General features: G+C 39.6%; 1 protein-coding gene across 1 annotated transcript in view; it reads left to right on the forward strand.

Annotated features, from left to right (window-relative positions):
- Positions 1-23021, forward strand: part of ret (ret proto-oncogene receptor tyrosine kinase) — a 65657-nt gene that overhangs the window by 35865 nt on the left and 6771 nt on the right. Inside the window, exons 2-14 of the mRNA XM_061910804.1 lie at positions 7860-8105; positions 8354-8647; positions 14000-14238; positions 14322-14517; positions 14596-14795; positions 15843-16125; positions 17264-17395; positions 17505-17615; positions 17702-17815; positions 20268-20512; positions 20587-20734; positions 22571-22678; positions 22756-22970. Of these exons, the coding sequence (XP_061766788.1) occupies positions 7860-8105; positions 8354-8647; positions 14000-14238; positions 14322-14517; positions 14596-14795; positions 15843-16125; positions 17264-17395; positions 17505-17615; positions 17702-17815; positions 20268-20512; positions 20587-20734; positions 22571-22678; positions 22756-22970 (2531 nt within the window). The remainder of the gene's footprint in view (positions 1-7859; positions 8106-8353; positions 8648-13999; positions 14239-14321; positions 14518-14595; positions 14796-15842; positions 16126-17263; positions 17396-17504; positions 17616-17701; positions 17816-20267; positions 20513-20586; positions 20735-22570; positions 22679-22755; positions 22971-23021) is intronic.

Here is a 23021-nt window from a genome sequence, read left to right on the forward strand (position 1 = left end):
AATATGTTGAACATTTATACAGCTGAAGCGTTGCTACCAAAAGTAGCAGCACTACTAATTTGTAGCATCATTTGAAAAGTCACCCGCTAGAGAATGAAGAGTGCTTGAAAATCCTCATGTCAACATCTCTTACACACATGTGAGAGGGATGTGTACTATGGCTATGAGTTGTTGTTGTGTTTTTCCCTTGGCCTCAGTCTGGACTCCCTCTCCAAGGGCCCAGGCTTAGACCGATTTTTTTATTTTATTTTATATTATTTTAATCTTCAATTTTTTTCTCCCATTCCCCCCCACTTGTTTACCTGCATCTCATATTTTTTGTAAGGGGCGCTGGAAGCCGGCAGACCCGTCAGCAATCCTGATCTGTCTCCCTGTAACGTTTGTCTGATCTTGAATGGGATTGTGCTGAAAATGTTAATTTTCCTGAAGGAACTCTCCTGAAGGAATAAATAAAGTACTATCCAACCTATCTAATCTAATCTAATCTCCGTTCGGTGCCACAACCACAAAATGGCGAAGCAACAGTTTCCACATCAACACCGTAGGACATACACTATTTGATATGCAGCTCATTTTTATGTGACGCTTATTTAAATAGCTTGTGTGACATCATGTACAAAAGTGCACTTTATTTGTTTTTAACGTAGTGGCGTTCTGTACAAAAAGTGCACTTTAATTTAGTGTTGTTTTGATATGTCAATTTAGTGACATTGTGCAAAAAAGTGCACTAGTAGCTTGTTTTAAAATGTCTTTGACAATCTTGCAATTTCTGTTTTGAAATGACATGAATTTTTGTGCCACTGCCTAATAACTGTTTAATAAAATACAGTTTTGCTAAATTGACTTAGTTGTGATTTCCCTCTCTGCATGAACGTTTAAAATGAGCATATGAATGCATTATGAAGAAGAATATTTTAATGTAGACACAGAATCATCATACTGCTGTGATTATTTGCATCAAGTGTTCATTCAAGGCTAAGGCAAAATATCGAGATATATATTGTGTATCGCGATATGACCTAAAAATAATCGAGATATTAAAAAAAGGCCATATCGCCCAGCCCTATTTCAAACGATTTAATATGATATTTAGTTTTTTAGTGGATGTAATCGTACCAAGATTGTGTGTATGGGGCGGTGACTTTGTGTTTAGGGTGGCGTGGGTTTGGGAGTCTTGTGTGTGGGGGCCCAGAATTTGTTGTTCCGTCTCTGCTTACAGGTATGCTGGTTAGGAAATACTTTATTTTACATAAACCCACTTTCAATTCCTGTACAAAGCTGTGTCTTGAATTATGAATCGTTTAGTTACTGTTAGGAAATGAGACACGTTTGCATCATTTTTCGGGTATCCGAGTGAGTCATCGTGTTTTTACAAACCAATGATTAAAAGGCTGCTTGATCCATCCAATTAATTAAGTCTGATTACTTGCTTTCTGTTGGCTGCAGTCCTGTAGAGAAATTGAATTTTGACTCATAATAAATATTTCATGGTTTCACAAATACGTTTTGCTCGCACTGGTTAACATATTGGACCTTCTGGTTACTTATCTGAAAAGCGGCTGACATCCACTTTGATTTATGATGCAGTCTGATGCAAAATTTCTATTAGTATTACTTTGTGTGGTTACAAATAGATAGTTATTGCCTATCAGGTACATCCATTAAGTCAGGATAATCAGACCTTCAAATAATAATTGAGAGTACATTATTAATATTAATTGAACTGTTGTTTTCCACTGTGACGAACTACGGTCTTGTTTGCTAGGGTAATAGTGCCCCCCACAGGCTATAATTGGTATAATAGGAGCAGTCATTTATGCATATTTTATGCACCCCCCAGCAACACATAAATGATCATTTTAAATGATTAAAAACATGTTTTTTTATTATGATTGGCAAATATATTTTTTCAAGTCTGCGTTCAAATCTTTCTAATCATAGAAAGACAATATTGTTTAATTATACAGACAAAACATTGTAAGATTTGTAATTGTTTCTTATGATAATGTTTGTTCTTAGTTTACTGTACCATTAATTGTAAATCACATTAATTTCATACATTAATGTTGTGGCAAATCATTGAACAAATACTCATTAGTTCCAGAAATGTAACTATGTGTACTTGTTTGTGATTATTTAAAATGTACATTAACAAAATAATTGGGGTCAGACTGAAATAATAACAGTAACTAACTGATTGTGAATATTGAATTGTGCACTGAAAGACCTCTTTTTAATTTAATATTTTATTCATGTTTCACACTACAAACAATCAAATACATGATTTTTGGGGGTTATGGTTTTGTTTTGTTTTTTGCCTGGAAACTAACAGCGCTCCCACCATGCATGATTTCCACATTTGGACATGAAACCATAACCTACTGAATCATACATTAGAATTTTTAATAATTTGTAGAGTGAAACATTATATTATATGACAAAATACAAAGACATGCACCTGGGGATAGGTTGATTGGCAACACTAAATTGGCCCTAGTGTGTGAATATGAGTGTGAATGTTATCTGTCTATCTGTGTTGGCCCTGCGATGAGGTGGTGACTTGTCCAGGGTGTACGCCTCCTTCCGCCCGATTGTAGCTGAGATAGGTACCAGTGCCCCCGCGACCCCAAAGGGAATAAGCGGTAGAAAATGCATGGATGGAAAATACAAAAAAATGCAGTTTAGTGTACCGTTTGTACTCATGTGTAAGATAACAGACCTTGGAATAATCATTTGTATTACATTATTTTATATTTATGGTAAAATTCCTAGTTTTTGAACCCGTTCTCAAACAATGGCAATAAAAACTTTTCTGATTTCTGATTTCTGATTTATTTTAGCACCTCCACCCACAAAAACAAAGAGAGTGGATGACTGCCAATAGGGTTCACTCAGTTTACTTCTTTTTGCTATGGAACAAACACCCCCAAGTGCTGAAACAGATGCAAAGAGTGAACTCTCTAGTGGCCTGTTTGGAAGCAACTGACGAACAAAACAACTGGACTTGCCAATTTAATTGATGCTTTGTTTCGCTAGGGTTCTTTTGTCTGTCTGTCTGTTAGTTTGTTGGCAGCATAGCTCAGATGTCATGGCCGTTTTTTGCATGAAACTTTATGGAAATGTTAGAAATGTGATAAGGCACAAGTAATGAGACTTTGAGAGTGATCTGGATAATCATCTACTTTGCTACAATATATTTATGTTATGAGGTTTATCCTTTCTGTGTGTGTGTTAGCTTCCCCGCCTCCACCCTCAGACTCTGGAGTCAATAGAGAGTGACTTCAAGATGGTTTACTCCGTTTATTTTATTTCGCTAAAAAAAAACGCTCCCAATTGGTGAAATTGAGGCAAAGAGTGAACCCTCTTGCAGGCTGTTTGGAAGCGGCAGACGAACAAAACAAACACATTTCATTTATCCTTCTATTCGCTGGGGTTTGTTTGTCTGTCTATTAGTTACTAATGTTAGTTAGTTACTATTTACTATTGGAAGATAGGGCTTATTTATTATTATTTTTATGTAGGTGGAGGCTAAGCCAGAGCAGATGCTAGGTGTCTAATCTCCACCGTTAGGGTACCTCTAGGGTTGGGTTGGTGGTTCCTGTGGCCTCATACTGGGTGGTCCTGCAAGGGGTGTTTTGGGTGGGGTGGCCCGGGATAGACTCCGGCGTGCTCTCTTGGTGGGGGATTAGGCTCGTGGGGAGTCTCTTGGCCCCTCAGGGTGGGTTGTCCAGTCATCGTTCTACCTGAGTTGGTTGCGGTTTCTGGCTGGCTTAGGGGCTGATTGTCCTCGGCCGGGCGCATCGGTCTAAGGTCCTGGGGGCCCTATCGGTGGGCGGCCTGCCTGTGTGGGGCAGTATGGGTAGCTGGGGGCTGTGCTATGGCTCTCGCACACACTGGTAAACATACATACATACATACATACATACATACATACATACATACATACATACATACATACATACATACATACTGTACATACATACATACTGTACATACTCACATACAAACTGTATGCACATTCAATGCACCGGCTCCCACACCTGTCTCTGATTGGCAACTGGGACACACCATAATTGCCAATAAAAATCATATACAGTATATGCCTGCCCTGTCCTTCAGACAGGGTTTGATCGTTGTTCTTTGTACACTGTGAGTGGCGGTTATCCTGAAGACTATTTCTTTGTTTGTGCACTTCATAGCTGTAAACGCTCTCATAGCGCTCTTCTGTGGAATGTCGTTGCTAAACTATTTGTTGCACTTCATAGTTGCACTTTTCTTTGCTAACTGAATATTCATTTTACTTACCTCCAGACTGCTGTCTTTGTATCTTTGGGCATCACTTTCCAAACACTGCTTCCCGCCGCTTGCAACAGTACGTTCACACGCATATACATACTACACGCTCATATATACATACATATATACGCACATACATACATATATACATATACTCCAGGTTTCTGTGGTTTATCCGTTAGATCAGGAAAAAAAACACAGTGGCTATTTCATCCCTACAAGCCTGTTTTGCAGGTTTCTCTGCTCGTCCCCTGAAATCCCCTGAAGAGCAGACAAACCTGCGAAACAGGCTTGTAGGAATTAAGTAGTCTCTGTGTTTTTTCCTGACTTAATGTATACATACATACATACATACATACATACATACATACATACATACAAACAAACACACACATACATTCATTCACACATGCACACACACATTCCGACATACATGCAAACATTTTGTATATGGATACATACATACAAACGTACATTTATACATAAATACATGCATACGCACATACATGCACACACTACACAGATTCACACGCACGTTCACTATACAAACATACAGCCATGCATACATACATACAAATGCACATATACACAAATAGACTCATGCATACAATCACACTTCAGCAAACACATTCATACTTAGATGTGTACACAATCGCACTCATGCAAATACACTCCCACATAAAGCATGGCACACTCCTGAAGTTTAATCTAGCATTACCATAACAATGTAAAAGGTTAATATAGCCTGCCCCTCTTTCTTTTGCCCCTTCCTGTCTTTTGTTTTGTAGTCCAATAATTCATTAAATGTATGTATTGTTGCATTTAAAGTGATTGTAATGTTGATAATAGAGGTTACATATTTTTATTCATTATCGATATTGTTGTTTTGTATTATTATTGTTTCAATTTTAGTGCAATAACGTTCTTTGTCATTATTGTGTTATTGATATCCACGTCATTAATTTGCTTTTTTTTAATCAACGTCACTATAGTTTGCTTTTTTTTATCATTTCCGGTGTCATATTTGTGTATATTGTATTTGCTGATGTAGTTCTGTTGTTGTTTTTGTTGTTGCTGTCTCTCTCTGTCTTGTCTCTCTTTCATTCATTTTTTAATCTGTACTGTAAAGTTCAAATTTGAATGACAATAAAAGGATGTCTACGTCTAATTGACACAATTTCCCCCTCTCTCTTCTTTTTTCTTCTCCTTTCGATCCGATTCTGCTCCAGTCCGGCTGCGTCGAACACTAAATATATCCAAACATTCAATGAATTCAAATACAAATAAGGCAACAAGAGAAATATCCCACACTGTTCTTTTGTCAAGTACATCTGTTCATCAGATATGGGAATCTACATCAACAATACAATTTACCCGAGTGGCTGGAAACAGGACAGTTTTGCAAAATAAAATAAAAGGAAGATAGGGCCTGGCGCAGGTCTCTGCTCTCTGTTGGTTCAGTTGCGATAATAATAATATACCTATTAATTCATTTATTGTCTCCATCATGCAGGATGTGTGTGTGTTTGTTTAGTAGTTGTGTTATTTTGTACAGGCCACAAACCAAATCTTGTTTAGGACCACAGAAATCCAAGACTGGCTGCAACCACCCTGAGTGAATCTCACTCTTTCAGGAAGGAACATTTTATCCATCAATCCAGCCTCCTGTCATCCAAGTCCTGTGAAATTAAATCAATGTCTGAAACCAGAGCTGAGGCCTGAGCTGCACCAACATAAATAGAAAATCTAGTTTTGCTATCTGCTAATGAGATTAGTGCGCTCCCTAAATGGTCGCCTACTGTCGTCAAAGAGTATCATAGCCGGGATATAATTACAGGACAAACACTCACATCTCAGTTTTCCTGTAAAACACACAGCTGATGAGACATTGCGCTCCATGGATTCGCCTTACAAGCACGACTATGCGCCCCTCACCCAACCTCTGGCTGGTCATGATTCATTTCTCCTCTGTGTCATGTGATGTGGTAATTAAACTTCTTAAGGTGAATACAAGGACGATCGGAAACCACATATCGACCACATGAGAAATTCATTAAACGAGCTGTGTAATTTGAGTCCTCCTTTCAATTTCCGCTAACAGGAGAAAGGAAAAGGGAACAAAAGAAACCTGCCATGTTCAATTTATGTGCTTTTTATCATTAAATGACTAAAGAGTAAACTTTTTTTTTTAATACGTTGCCAGATGTCTATTGGTTCTTTAAGGCAGTGTTTTTCAACCACTGCGCCGTGGCACACTAGTGTGCCATGAGATATTGTCTGGTGTACTGTGGGAGATTATGTAATTTCAGCTATTTGTGTGAAAAATATTTTATGCAAACCAGTAATTATAGTCTGCAGATTCTGTGTAGTTGTTGAGTGTGGGTGCTGTCTCGAACTCGGCAGAGTAACGGTGTAATACTCTTCCATATCAGTAGGTGGCAGCCGGTAGTTAAATGCTTTGCGGATGTTGTAAACAGCGGGAGGCAACGTGAAGGTAAAAAGGTATCTAATGTTTAAACCAAAAATAAACAAAAGGTGAGTGCCCTTAAGAAAAGGCATTGAAGCTTAGGGACGGTTATGCAGAACGAAACTAAAACTACAAAGTAAACAAAAACAGAATGCTGGACGACAGCAAAGACTTACAACGTGTGGAGCAAAGACGGTGTCCATAATGTACATCCGAACATAACATGACAATCAACAAGGTCCCCACAAAGAAGGATAAAAACAACTGACATACCGTATTTCCTTGAATTGCCGCAGGGCATATAGTATGCGCCTGCCTTGAATTACTGCTGGGTCAAACATGCTTCCCAAAATAATTAGCGCATGCTTAGTATTACCGCCTAATCAAACTCGTGACGTCACGAGTGACACTTCCACTGTCATCATGTTCAAAATGGAGGAGGCTGATTTCAATACCGGTAATTTGAAATCGCATAAAGGGAAGAAGATTAAGAGCTATTCAGTAGGATTTAAGGTCCAAGCTTACATCACACTAAAATTTTTACTGCATACCTTTGGTAAGTGCCGGGGTGAGAAGAGGTTTTAAAATAATTAGCGCATTCTTACTTTTACCGCATGCCTTTGGTAAGCGCAGGAGTGAGAAAAGGTTTTAAATTAATTAGCGCCCTGGCGGCAATTCATTTGTTTGCTAAAACAAAGTAGATGTTGGAAATATCGCTCAAATGACGACATGAAACTGCTATAGGAAAATACCAAAAAAAGAGAAAAAGCCACTAAAATAGGAGTGCAAGACAAGAACTAAAACACTACACACAGGAAAACAGCAAAAAACACCAAATACGTCACGGCGTGATGTGAGAGGTCGTGACAGTACACCTACTTTGAGACAAGAGCTATATTGATGCATGGTTGGTTATGGTTTAAAGTAGTATCCAACAAATGTGACAATGAATTTTTAATGTCAACTGAGTTTCGTTTTTTTTATGATTTCTGCTGGATTTTGTCAACGCAAAAAATGTGCCTTGGCTCAAAAAAGGTTGAAAAACGCTGCTTTAAGGATTATAAGTCTGAAATGTCTTCTTTTTTGTTTCAAGCAGGAGCTGAAGGACTGTACTTCCCTCAGAATGAGTACAAGGAGACAATTTACGTTGGCCAACCAGCAGGGAGCCGAGTGCTCCAGGTCCACGCTATGCTGGACACTGATTCGGAGCGGCCACACTTTTACCTGTGCTGGTCGAGTTCAGTTAAACGACCAGCCCACAGCACCTGGTTTAACATGGACGTCAGCACTGGAGTACTGTCCTTGAACAAAACCTTGGAGGAAAGCGACTTTGCCTTGCTATGTGAGTCACATACTTGGTTAATAGGGCCGTGATGTTTAAGTGGTGCTGTTTGATGTCTTTTTCACAGATAAGCTAAATACATGTTATGTATGGATTCCTTTAGGCCCTAAACAACAGCATAGTGTTTCTGCTAGGAACCGGCTTTGCTTTTACATTAAGATTCAATTAGATTGGCTAAACACTTCCCAAACTGATAAAGAAGAAGAGCCCTGTTTTAGATTAAAATGCCTCTGTTTCTTTCTTATCAGATAAACCTTTATGGTCTGTGAAGAAATTGTCCCTCCATGTTATGGTACTACCTAAGTTCACCAAGAAGTCGCTGTGCATCACCAGAAACAACCCTCGGATCGTCCTGGACTTTGTTAATGCCACCTTGCCCCAGTGTGCACAGACAGATATGAAAGAGCTCTGCTTCCCTCATCGAGACACGTCCAAACCACACATCACGGAGAACAGGTTCCCAGGAGCCATCATGCAGCTCCAGCGTCTCACGAGACTCAATGTCTGCCCCAACTACACCATCTCTTACAGCGTGGAGTCAGGTTTGTGACTTTACTGGCCTGTCAGTAGAGGGGTTCTGCCTTTGGGAATTTGCCTCGGCTTTTGTCCATCCATCCATTTTCTACGACTTGGGGGTGACTGGAGCCTATCCCTGCTGCACTTAAGTGGAAGGCGGGGTTCACCCTGGACAAGTCGCCATCTCATCGCAGGGCCAACACAGACAGACAGACAACATTCACACTCACATTCACACACTAGGGCAGTGGTTCTCAAATGGGGGTACGCTTACCCCTGGGGGTACTTGAAAGTATGCCAAGGGGTACGTGAGATTTTTTTTAAATATTTTAAAAATAGCAACAATTCAAAAATCCTTTATAAATATATTGATTGAATAATACTTCAACAAAATATGAATGGAAGTTCAAAAACTGTGAAAAAAAATGCAACAATGCAATAATCAGTGTTGACAGCTAGATCTTTTGTGGACATGTTCCATAAATATTGATGTTAAATATATATATTTTTTTGTGAAGAAATGTTTAGAATGACGTTGATTAATCCAGGTGGATCTCTATTGCAATCCCCAATGAGGGCACTTTAAGTTGATGATTACTTCTATGCGTGGAAATCTTTATTTAGAATTGAATCACTTGTTTATTTTTCAACAACTTTTGAGTTATTTTTATATCTTTTTTTCCAAATAGTTCAAGAAAGACCACTACAAATGCGCAATATTTTGCACTGTTATACAATATAATAAATCAGAAACTGATGACATAGTGCTGTATTTTACTTCTTTATCTCTTTTTTTTCAACCAAAAATGCTTTGCTCTGATTAGGGGGTACTTGAATTAAAAAAAAATTTCACAGGGGGGACATCACTGAAAAAAGGTTGAGAACCACTGCACTAGGGTGTCCCTCTTAAAAGTGTATAAAGTTACCCTGCCACATTGCCATCAAGTAGTTCAACTCAGTTTGACAAAAAAAAAAAACTGTTTGTGTTTCCTCTGCTCATGGCTGCTGGAACTACATAAATCATGTGAAATTAGGGGTATAACAGTACACCCAAATTACTGTTTGGTACGTACCTCAAATTGTATTTGATGCATTTTGCGCATTAAACGTATTAAAACCAAACCAATGTAGGTCATTATACTGTATTATAAGTACTATATGATAACAGCACATTAATAACAAATTTGATTTATATAATAAGCCATAGGTATACTGATATACATACTAGATATAAGCAAGCTACACTGTAGGCTGAAAATGACACCCAGGGAACACTTTGGACACAACTGGTTCGCAGATTATTTTTAGGAAAGTGTAAAAGCAACAGTAAGGGTTCTAAAAGTGTGAATACTGATTTCCAGTAAATCAGTTAATAATTGTCAGTAGTGCAACATTAATTCAAAATGCACAGCTGAATCCTCCTGTTCCTGACACCATTTCTTTGAGGGTTAGGGATGTATACCGAGGAGGAATGGGAATTGATAAGATTCTTCTGATTCTGATTCCACTTTCAATTCCGCTCAACAATTCGAATCTTTATCGATTCTCATTTGGATAGCAAACAAGTCGATTAACATAAACTTTTTTGAGTTTAGGGAAAACAAGAGTATTCAAACACAACATTAAGAGACCCACAGCCTTAATGGGGTGTCAGAAAAAAAAAAGATTTTGTTTTGAAAATAACCAATGTGAATGTGAGTGTGAATGGAGATCTATCTGTGTTGGCCCTGTGATGAGGTGACGACTTGTCCAAGGTGAACGCAGCCTCATCTGCGAGTGCAGCTGGGATAGGCTGTATTAACAGCAGACGACTCGCTGCTGGTGGTGATACACTTTTGTCGATCGAAAACGTGTTATTCATTCAATGATATCATATGCTGTGTCTGCCGATGTTTCTGTTAGTATTTTCTCAATTTGATACAATATCCACTATGCAAGTATTGCCATGTTCCCTTTGTATTCTTTCTCGTGAATAATTCTATTGTGTGCGATGCTGATCAGTGCCGTGCACGGTGACGTCATGCTTGACTACAGGAATCGATAAGGAAATCGTTAACAAAACTGTCAAACGATTACCAGGGATCGAAACCCTGTGAGCCGGTCCTCAACAATAACCGTTTTTTGATTCTCATTCCTATTAACAAGTAACGATATTTTTTGGTACCGGTTTCTATTTAGTTTGGCCCGTAAGGACAATTGAGGTTCTGGAAAATTATAGAAATATAAAATAAAAATACATCACAATAGCTGACAACAACAAAGTAAAACAAAATGTTGAATTTTGGACAGTTTTTACTGACTTTTAGTGGTTTAAAAATATTTTTGTCAGGGAAAGTGAAGATTTCCACCTATAGCTATTTTGCTAAGAAACCCATTTAGATGTTGTCCTATAGAATATAGGTAAGTTCTGCATCAGTTTTTCCATATAATTTGATGTTTACACTATATAACGGAACAATAAAAGTTTAAGTTAAAGTACCAATGATTGTCACACACATACTAGATGTGGCGAAATTATTCTCTGCATTTGACCCATCACCCTTGATCCCCCCCTGTTCAATTATGCCTTTGATGGTGAGTGAGTGATGTCGACACCGCTTAACTGTTTTTGTTTATTAGAGAACTGTTGTAACACTGGCAGTGACTAATTAACACCTTGGCTATTGCAATTATATGGTAGCAAAATATATGCTACATTTTATAACTAAATTTAAACTATAATTGAGATTAGATAAGCCTTGTTGTTGTTTTTCGGATGTGTTTTATCACAACGTATTCCATGTGCTATATGTTTCACTTGCAAATTTAAGTTAAATGCTACATATTTACCTGTAGACTATCTTGACACTGTTTTTTTTTTTTTTGTGCATATGAGTGCTTGATTGTTAAAAATAGTAAAATACCCAAATACGATTTGTTGAGTGGTTAGTTGAAAATATATTTGCAATCAGAGATGTAATAACTTCAAATCAGTGAAATTAGGACAAGACAACTAATAATACATAATTTACATAATAATACTCTAACTTGTTAAGTTGATAATTGTTAAGGTCCCTAGTATCCCTATCCCAGCTGACTTCTGCCGAGAGATGGGGTACACCCTAATAATAATAATAATAATAATAATAATGGATTAGATCTATATCGCGCTTTTCTATTATTAGATACTCAAAGCGCTCCTAGAGAAGTGGGAACCCATCATTCATTCACACCTGGTGGTGGTAAGCTACATCTGTAGCCACAGCTGCCCTAGGGTAGACTGACGGAAGCGTGGCTGCCAGTTTGCGCCTACGGCCCCTCCGACCACCACCTTTCATTCATTCATCATTCATTCACCAGTATGAGCGGCACCGGGGGCAAGGGTGAAGTGTCCTTCCCAAGGACAGTCAATCTCAGGGCACATATAGACACCATTCACACTTACATTGATATCTTTGGTCAATTTAAAGGCCAAGTGAAATTAGATTTTTTTATGTAAACGGGGATAGCAGGCCCATTCTGTGTCATACTTGATCATTTCGCGATATTGCCATGTTTTTGCTGAAAGTATTTAGTAGAGAACATCCACGATAAAGTTCGCAACTTTCGGTGTTAAGAGAAATGCCCTGCCTCTACCGGAAGTCGCAGACGATGACGTCACACATGTGGGGGCTCCTCATATATTCACATTGATTTTAATGGGAGCCTCCAACAAAAAAGTGCTATTCTGACCGAGAAAACAACCATTTCCCCATTAATTTGAGCGAGAATGAAAGATTTGTGTTTGAGGATATTGATAGCGACGGACTAGAAAAAAAAATGATAAAAAAAAAAAATAAGTTAAAAAAAAAACCAGATTGCATTGGGACGGATTCCGATGTTTTTAGAGACATTTAGTAGGATAATTCTGGGAAATCCCTTATCTTTCCATTGTGTTGCTAGTGTTTTAGTGAGTTAAATAGTACCTGATAGTCGGAGGTGTACGTCCACGGGTGTCTTGACGTCAATGTCTCAGGGGAGTCGACGACAGCTTTATGGACGGCACAAGCTCAACTTTTCTCCGGTAAAAAGCGACTTTTTACCACAATTTTCTCACCGAAAACTGCTGGTTGACATTCCATCGTGATTCATGTTTGCTTGACCGTGCTCTGATCCATCGTAAAGTTTCACCTCCAGGAATTTTAAATAAGAAATCAACGTGTGTTTGTGTGGCTAAAGGCTAAAGCTTCCCAACTCCATCTTTCTACTGTGACTTCTCCAATATTAATTGAACAAATTGCAAATTGATTCAGCAACACAGATCTCCAAAATACTGTGTAATTATGCGGTTAAAGAAGACGACTTTTAGCTGTGTGTGTGTGTGTGCAGCGCTCATATTTCCTTAAAACCCGTGACGTCTTGCGTACACGTCATCATTACATGACGTTTTCAAGACTTAACTCCCGGTAAATTTAAAATTGTAATTTAGTAAACTAAAAAGGCCGTATTGGCATGTGTTGCAATGTTAATATTTCATCATTGATATATAAACTATCAGACTGCGTGGTGGGTAGTAGTGGGTTTCAGTAGGCCTTTAAAGCTTCAATTAACCATGGATATATTTGAAATGTGGGAGAAAGCCGGAGTACCCGGAGAAAACCACCAACGCACAGGGAGAACATGCTAACTTCACACAGAGATGTCCAAACGGAGATTCGAATACAGATCTCCCCTATCACCTAGCTGTGACCTAAAATCAGGTTACAGGTTACAAAAGCTCCTTTTGGCTACTGACGTATATGTGTAGCGATTAAGCGCGAAGATGGCCTAAAAAACATATTTTTTTTAAAAAGGTATTCTTAAAAAAAAGTTTTTTGATTTTTTATTTGTTTGATTTTTCAAAATTAAATTCGCAATATGGATGTGAATGATTTATTTCAGCACCACTACTAAGAAACGGCCCTTTTCAAACTGAAGTTACACCTTATTGTAAAGGGTTATTCAGAAAATATACACAGTCACACAGACTACACACTGTGCCACACCACCTTTGTCCCTCTCTCCTAGCATAGACAGAAGGACTTAAAGTTGACACCCCACTTCTGACACCATAAAGGGTACAAGCCTCCATTTAGATATGACACATTCCAATTTTGTGTCAACCAATTGGTGGGCTGCATTGTGCCTCACTCTACCGTTGCGGTGCCAACAAATGTTATGTTTTTTTTCTGGAACCATTCACACTATCTCACAATGAAAATAATAGCTATAATGCCAAGCTGTGTACAACACTATTGTCCATCGTAGCCTTATGGGATACTTAACTATAGATCAGCTTGAGGGACCGACGTAGTCTCCTAATATATTCCCATTGTAGACGGTGTACTCCAAGCGGTGATGTATATTTTCTCTTCTAACAGAGACGCCTGCCCCCTTTGCTGTGAACCAGAACACCTCAGAACTAATAGTGACTGCTCCTTTGGACCGAGAGGAGAGTGAACGTTATAGGCTTCTGTTGGTTTGCACAGTTCGGACAGAGGCGGCCATTACGACACTGGACACTCCGCTGGATGTTTTTGTTAATGATGAGGATGATAACGCACCCTATGTGAACGGAACAGAGGCAGCTGATATTATCATCAGTTTCAATCGGACTAAAGTGAGAAGATAAATAAAATACTAGTCTTGGAATGTCGTTGATAGAAACACTGATGTGTTGTTCTGTCTTGTGTTGCTTTCCAGGGTGGTACCTATGGTACATTGTCCGTTTTTGACAGGGATTTGACCTCCATCTATTCCATAGACCAGAGTCACAATAGGTATGTTGAGACCTTGCTCAGCACTGATCAATGGACAAGGGAAACATTTGATGTAAAAAGCAGCTTCAGTGAAAAGAAAGCTGCACATAATGGCGTCAGAGAGACCGTTCATAATTATCGTAAGTGATCCCAACACCTGATTTATAGTTTATGAGCAGTTTGTTTGTGAATAAACCTTTTTCCTATCTTTCCTTTAGAGCTGGTCCTCAAGAGGAACTTGTTTGTGACAGAGAATCGCAGTGTGCAGCTGGACTACCTGGTCAATGACACCACCTACCCTGGTCTAGAGGGAACGGTGTTGCTGCGTTTCAATGTCACCATCTTACCCGTCCACGTCCACTTTGACAACATCACGCATATCTTCACGCTCACACGCAGAGCTTCACTTTATGCTCAGGTACTCAGAAATGTTGAGACTGTCATCAGTAAATCAAACAACATCGCCAATTTTATGTTGCTCGCAAAGCCAATTTCTGAATGTCAAAAATGTGATTTTCAATTGATTTGTTATGGTTGATATGTTTTGATTGATATACTGTTGTACCGCAAACTAATCTCTGAGGCTAGGTCGTGTTGATGGATTATTTCAGGTATCCATTTTTTCACAATTTTCATTAAATTTTGATCCTTGGAATAGTTTGTTGGCAAAGGATTCCAGTGATTTCTTCTTGACCACAGCTCAGGAATGTTTTACTGGACTAGCCTTGAGATTACTTTTTACACATATGCAAATATGGTTAGACCAATAATTTTTCCTTTAAACACTGTCACAAGAAAACATAGCAGGAATGATCGGTATTGCTAATTTAGCTACTGTGGAAAAGCGGCAAGTTTAGTGAAGACACTTATGGAGATTACGACAATAAAGCACATATTTCTCCCAGGCTGGGATGGGTACCTTGCACATTTGAACAGATATGTTATCTGCCAATCGACCTCCAAGTGCTTGAACCGTGCAACCGGACGTGATGTCATGTGCAACAAATGTATCAAAATATGTTACAGCTTGATTTTACGGCAATCAGAACCCAGTAATACCAAAGGAGTTTGGTCGGTATCCTACTCAGAAGCGGTTTAAGAAAATAAACAAGCGTACATTTGTTGTTCGAAATCTTCTTCAAAATGTGTTTTGCTCTTGTTTTTAATTAACTTTTTTTGAAAATGTGTATTTGCATTTGATGATGTCATTATGCTACTCCCCTATAAATTTGCTGTGTTGTTTTGCTCCTGCAACATGATAAATCTTATCAGACAGTCAGTTTGAAGTAAGTGATGCTGTCATCTCTGCTAGAATACTCTGTACTGCAACATGTCAATCACGTTTGTGCGGGAGCCGAGTTCTTCACGAGACCACCCCCTGCTGGCTCGATAAACACCATCAGAAACACATTATTCATTAAGTCGACATTGTCTTTGACGATTGTCCCTCTTTGCCCCATCTCAGGTTGGCAGAGTCTGTGTGAAAAACTGCCAGCAGTTTGATGGTTTCAGAATCACATACCAGCTCAAGGTGCCTCATAAGAACATCTCCGCTGGCGAGCTGTCCTGCTATGCAGCCATAAGCATCTCACAGGCCTCGGATGAAATGTGGGGACTCCTCTACGTGAACGATTCGGAGGCACTGCAAAAACCAGAGTGCCAGGATCTGCAGTACGTTGTCGTAGCTCAGGAGGAACACACTCAGATGGAGGCCAGCACTCAGATCCAAATCATTCTGGATACCGAAGGTGAAACACCTTCAAACACTTTGTTAAAGAGTAAATATAAAATGTAATATCGAATGATTTATAGCAGGGGTCTCAAACTTAATTTACCTGGGGGCCACTGGATGCAGAAACTGGGTGAGGCTGGGCCGCAAAAAAGATTTCTTAAAAAAAATCTAATATGCACTTTTTAATTAATTCACTTTCTTTGAATGGCTTTCCCGCCCAAGCAACATACTTGCCAACTCTCGCGATCTTTCCGGGAAACACACGAACATCAGTGCCCCTTCCGACAATCTCCCGGGCCAATCATTCCCCCGGTTTTCACCCGAACAACAGGGCTTGCCGTGACGGCGCTGCCTCTAACATCCTCTATAACCTGCCGCCTCGTCCGCATTTTCCACCTTACAAACAGTGTGCCCACACCACACAAGATTGACAAACACATTTTGGGAGAACATACGCACCGTAACACAACATAAACACAACATAACAAATACCCAGAATCCAATGCAGCCCTAACTCTTCTGGGCAACAATAGGGGGCGGGGTTGGGGGTGCGGGGGTGTATATTGTAGCCTGGAAGAGTTAGGGCTGCATGGGATTCTGGGTATTTGTTCTGTTGTGTTTATGTTGTGTTACGGTGCAGATGTTCTCCCAAAATGTGTTTGTCAATCTTGTTTGGTGTGGGTTCACAGTGTGACACATATTTGTAACAGTGTTAAAGTTGTTTATACGGCCACCTTCAGTGGGACCTGTGTGGCTGTTGATCAACTATGTCTTGCAGTCGCTTACTGCGTAAACAGTAGCCAAATACAACATGTGACTGGCACGCTGTTTGTACAGGTTATAGAGGACGCTAAAGTCAGTGCCTTGACGGTGCCCCGTTACTAATGTTGTTAGAGTGAAATTCGGGAGAACGATCACCCCTGGAGGGGCACTGAAAATTTGAAGTCTCCCGGATAGGATATACAAGTATGATGCTGTAAAGCGCCATTCATATAAATCTCGCGGGCCGCACCAACATAACATTTTCACATTAAGGTGCGGGCCGCATGTTTGAGACCCCTGATTTATAGTAACTTCATTTTATTTTTTGAATATGCCAAAATGGCCACACTTTGGACACCTCTGATTTAGATTATTCGCACCTGTTTATGCAGTAAACCAGGGCAGTCAGGACAACCAGCAGTTGCTGTCGTGTGCAGAAAACCGACGTCAAGTAGACTGCGAATCCACCCGCGGCCTGGGGGCAACCACCGGGAGATGCCAGTGGAGGCAAGGCACCGAAAAAGGTTTTTTTTTTGGTTTGTTTTTCAAATATATTTTTAAAGACCAAATGAGCAATTGTGAACCTAAAATAGTTTTTATTGTTTCATGAGATTAAATAACATGCAATTGCAGGAATTTCAGAAAGCTACTCCACTTGCTCGCCTGACCTGCGCACATGTCCGGATAGCTTTTGTGACGCTATTGAAAGCAAAGATACATCAATATGCCCGCAGGACTGCACAAGTATGTTCTGTTAATACCCTTTCAAAATTAAAAGGAGGCACATTTAAACTGCTGCACTCACTGTGTTAATTTCCTTCTGTGTGAAGAGGAGACTGTCATTGGAGGTCATGAACTGGGACTGAGGAACGGTATCCAGGCTGGCTACGGGACCTGCTACTGCTACACTGAGAGATGCTTCTGCGAGAAGGAAGATATTGAAGGTAAAAAAAATAAACAGACTGGGTCTCATTTTGTGTACTTATACTTTGCATTTTGAGTCAATGTGTGCATTCACACTGAGAACTACAGCAAAATGCAATGCATAGGTGGGTAGAGTAGCCATAAATTGTACTAAGAGTAGTAAGAGTACTGTTACTTTAGAACAGGGGGGTCAAAGTCAAGGCCCGATGGCAATTTGGGATGATATTTGATTAGTATTAGAAACGGCCCACAGGCCACAGCCGCCTGCTGCTGTTTTGCACGCACCAATACTCCATCAGAGTTGGCGCGAGGAATTTTCAAAATGGGGTCCCAGGGACCCCATCAAGTCATAAAAATTGGGCCCCACTTTTTTGTAACTGTTTTGAAAACAAATGATAAATGTGTGCATTATTCTGTTATATCTCACAGTCTATGTTGTGTTTTGGGAAAAATTTGTCATAAACGTTACCTATTTCATCCATCCATCCATTTCCTACCGCTTATTCCCCTTGGGGGTAACGGGTGGCGCTGGTGCCTATCTCAGCTACAATCGGACGGAAGGCGGTGTACACCCTGGACAAGTAGCGACCTCAAAAATAATACAAGAGAAAACTATTTTTTATGCATATGTACATTTGTTCAGTTAGTTTCTTCTTTCCTTCAAGGATCTAAAATTTACCGCTGCCGGTATTTTTTTTCTATATTTTTATTGTACCGTAATATTTTCAGAATATGTTTGTTCTATTTTTGGCCAATGTAAGACAAAGAAAACAATATAAAGTTGTCTTTATTTTTTTCTTTTAATGCCATGATTTTAATAGTCTGGTCCGCGTAGCATAGATTTTCCTCCATGCGGCCCCCTAAGCTAAAATGAGTTTGACACTCTTGCTTTAGAATAACCTGACTCAAGTAAATTGGGGAAAAAAGCACCATAAGTAAGAGTACATAAGTATTTGATGAAAAAAGTACTCAAGTAGTGAGTAACTATTTAGTGACTTTATATTTATTCAATAGCTATTCTGTGTCTGTGCGTGTAGGGGGAGGGGGGAGAGATTCTACTACAGCATCTACTGCAAAAGATGCACATTTTACACAACTATTAAAATTAAGAACTACGAGAATAATTGGATGAATATTGTGCACGACGACAATAATGGATTTGGGACAGTTCTATACTCTCAATTGTGTACCCTTAGGTATGCAGGTTACATTCTGTAGTACACATATTGAAGCGTAAACACGAAAGTACAGCCAGGAAATAAGGACTATATCGACTCATACAAACAAGAGATAGAAGTAGCTATGAGGTGGTTTGAGGAGAAAAATCTGATTTTAAATGTAAAAAAAAAAACAAAGGAGAGGGTTTTCGACCCCAAATCTGTGGGGGATCATAGCCCAATCATTATCCATGGGGAGAGAGTGGAGCAGGTGTCCTCCTATAAGTACTTGGGTATTTGTTTTGATTCCCAGTTAACCTGGGCCAACAAAGTTGACTCTGTTTGTTCCCGTATTAACCAACACCTGCACTTTCTAAGGAGGCTCAGGGTCCACAGTGTGGCAAGCAATATCATGATGTTGTTTTATGAGGCAAACATTGAATCTGTCATCCGTTATGGCATCCGTTAAGGCAGCAACTTCAAAACCTTATCAAGAAGGCTGGTAAAATAATTGGCATGCAGCCCCCTTGTTCCCTTCCAGAAATATTCGACAAGACCGTAAGGAAGTAGGGTCTTAAAATCACCCGTGACCCACACCACATACTTCATAGTGAAATTGCGTTGATGCCAAATAGTAAACGGTACAGAACAGCAACATACAAACTCAACAGGTATAGATTTTCATTTGTCCCACTGGCAATCAAAGCACTTAACAACAGAAAACTACTGTGCAACCGGATGCAATAATAACGAGTGCAATATTCGATAATACAGGAGGTGTGCAATACGGAGGGAGAGTAATGTGTTATGTCATAACTAACTAGTATACCTGCGCACTGTTCACTGTCTTCACTGTATTGTTGTATGAACTGTTTATATGTATGTATGTATGTATGTATGTAAAACATTGTGTCTTGCTGTCCAAGACAAATTCTTCCTCGGAGACAAAAGAGCTAATTATTATTATTTGTATTATAACTGCGGATTAGCATAACATATCATAACATGTCAACTGTCATGCAGAATAGGATATCAGAGCAATCTTGCATTGAACTTGCAGAAAAAAATCTATTTTGGAACTGATCAGAAGAAAATGGTTTTCATGCTGCTTATCCTCAATGAGGTTGCAGGTATGCTGGAGCCTATGCCAGAGACCCTAGACTGGTCGCCAGCCAATCCCGTTAAAAATGGTTAATTTATCCCATATGTTCTTCTTTTTGCAGATTCCTGCAATGACACAGTTTTACATGTATTTTTGAGAGAATAGAGTCAGAAAAATGTCATGATAAAAAAGACATTCTTCTGTCTCCCGCAGAAGTGATATGTGACGACATGTGTAAGACCATCATCGCCACAGCTTTGCTCCTCTCTTTCGTCGTCTCCATCCTCCTCTCTTCCTATTTCATCCACCGCTACCACAAGAACTCGCCCAAACCCCCGATAGCCTCGGCTGAGATGACATTCCGCAGGCCCGCCCAGGCCTATCCCATCAGCTTCCCTGCAAACAACTTACGCAGAGGCTCCCAGGAATCCATCGAAACGGACACCTTTAAAATACCTGTAAGCTGCTCCTCACTCCCTGCATCCTGCTGATGTTAAGTTTGCGATTTGTCATCTTTGTTTCCTTTCAACAGGAGGACCCTAAGTGGGAGTTCCCTCGTAAGAACCTGGTGCTTGGCAAGACTTTGGGAGAAGGGGAGTTTGGAAAGGTTGTCAAGGCCACAGCATTCAGGTTGAAAGGGAAAGCAGGTTACACTACAGTGGCTGTGAAAATGCTTAAAGGTAAGCAGAGTGTTTGTTTATACATCTATTTGACAAAAATGTTTTGTTTTCATCAAGCTAAGCATTAAGTACCAAACATTATATATACTGTCCACTTAAAGCATTTTTTTCTCACCAAATGGTGATAAAGTCAAACATTAAAACAAAAGCAATATGTTAAACCTAGTCAGAGATTTTCTATACAAGGATGGTCGGAAAAAACAAAAAATATATCTTCTAAATCCAGACTACAAGTTTTCTTCTTCAAGTGAGTAACACGCTTTCACAGTCTTATTGACCACGCCTTCATGCACACCTGTACCATCATGCATGCTTGTCAACATTTTTGCCAGCAAATGCAGTCGTCTGTCCTTGTTTCCCAGCGTCGACCCGGTCCGTTTTTTTTCCTGAATTTTTCCCTCCACAAAAAAAAAAAATTCTCACCAGTACTGCAACTACTGCAGCAATCGGACTGGGACAACTAAATGTCCCTGTGACGAGAACTCACAGTAGATGATGTCCACATCAAACAATGCAATCAATGTCAACAATGTTGGAATTGTACTGACACACCCTGTATAACAGGGGCTCGTTGCTGTTTTTAAAGATCAACTGCAAAAACGCTAGTCAAAAGATTCTCTATTTATCAGGACCACTATTAAGGACACACACAAAAACGTACAGATGGGTACCGAATTCTCGACTTTTATAGGAACTGACCGAATTCCGTCGGTACTAGCGGGTATCGATATTGTTGCTGTGATGTATTGTCCGGTTGCTCACTAGGCAACGGTTCAAACACTTGGCGGGCAAACAAGATTTCAGGCAGCATTCGGAGTAACCTCAGCCAAACTGCCTTTAGGTAACGTTGCAATTTTTTACGCCAACAAAGCAAGTATGTAAAACAGAAAAACGCTCGAACATAAAGTAAGGCTCAACCTTTCCAAAATAACACTAGCTCGATACAATATTGGCTTTGCCATGGACATGCCACTGATTAGCATCAGCGATTATATATGTAGATTTCAACACGTCCAAATTATACTTTGACGAAATAAAAATATGTTTTATTGTAAATGTATTAGCTGGAGTATGTTTAAAACTATATTTAGACTTATCATTTTGGTTTATTTCGTCAGGGAAACATCAGAAAGACTGCAGTTGTATGCTTCTGGGCACACTTCCTGGTTACCTAACATGGTGCCTGTTGCTCAGCTCTCCATACTGTCTCGATACATGACTCTGCCGTAGCCTATATTCACTGGCGCCATCTATCGTCTTGGAATTGCAACTGAATGCATAGTTTACTGTATAATGCTTTCAAATCAGATTTTGAAGTGTAAGAAAACAAGGTATAACAAATTAACAGCACAGTTATCGTTATCAGCTCATTGTTAAATGTTGAGTTTAAAAATGAAATTGTATTATTAAACAATTGGCATTTAATAACACATGAACACAAATAATTTGAATCCCAGGTACCTGGTTCAAAGGTATAACCTCTAGACGAGCGCTCTGCTGTTTTAAGACCCTATTATCAAAATGCTAGTCGAAGATCTTTTAAATGACAGAAGTTCTTTGATGTGATTAGGAATCTGCTGCAAAAACGCGAGTCCTTCACAAGTTTCGAACTGAAGCCGCATGTCCGGCTGATGCCATTTTTTAGGCCGAATTTGTCCCACGGGCCGCCAGTTGAGTAACCATTACGTACATTAGCTTTAGCTAAATCAGTAATCCTGCCTTAATAAATAAACTAGACTTATAAATGAATAACTAGCTAAAAACTTGCTCACTTTTGATTGACATTTAACAATATTTTTGCTCTAAGCTGATTTATTTAAATCTTTGCTGTCGTAGATAACGCGTCCCACAGTGAGCTTCGAGACCTGCTGTCAGAATTCACTTTACTCAAGCAAGTCAACCATCCTCACGTCATAAAGATGTACGGAGCATGCAGCCAAGATGGTAAGACCTCAACCTCTCTCCTCAGTCACAGCATGCGTGTTGGCTAAGGAGCCTGAAGACTGAGCTTCTCTGAATAGGTCCATTATATCTGATCGTGGAATATGCCAAGTTTGGGTCACTTCGCAACTTCCTTCGCGAGAGCCGGAAAGTTGGCCCCAGCTTCATGGGAAGGGATGCCAACCGAAACTCCAGCTACTTGGAGAACCCAGACGACAGGGCGCTCACTATGGGTGACCTGATCTCCTTTGCATGGCAGATATCCCGAGGCATGCAGTATTTAGCTGAAATGAAGGTGTGCAACTTTTCCGACACATGTAACTGTGCTGCTTGTTTCCTTTCAAGG

The sequence above is a fragment of the Nerophis ophidion genome, linkage group LG09 (assembly GCF_033978795.1).
Source record: "Nerophis ophidion isolate RoL-2023_Sa linkage group LG09, RoL_Noph_v1.0, whole genome shotgun sequence".
In the NCBI taxonomy this organism is placed as follows: Eukaryota; Metazoa; Chordata; class Actinopteri; order Syngnathiformes; family Syngnathidae; genus Nerophis; species Nerophis ophidion.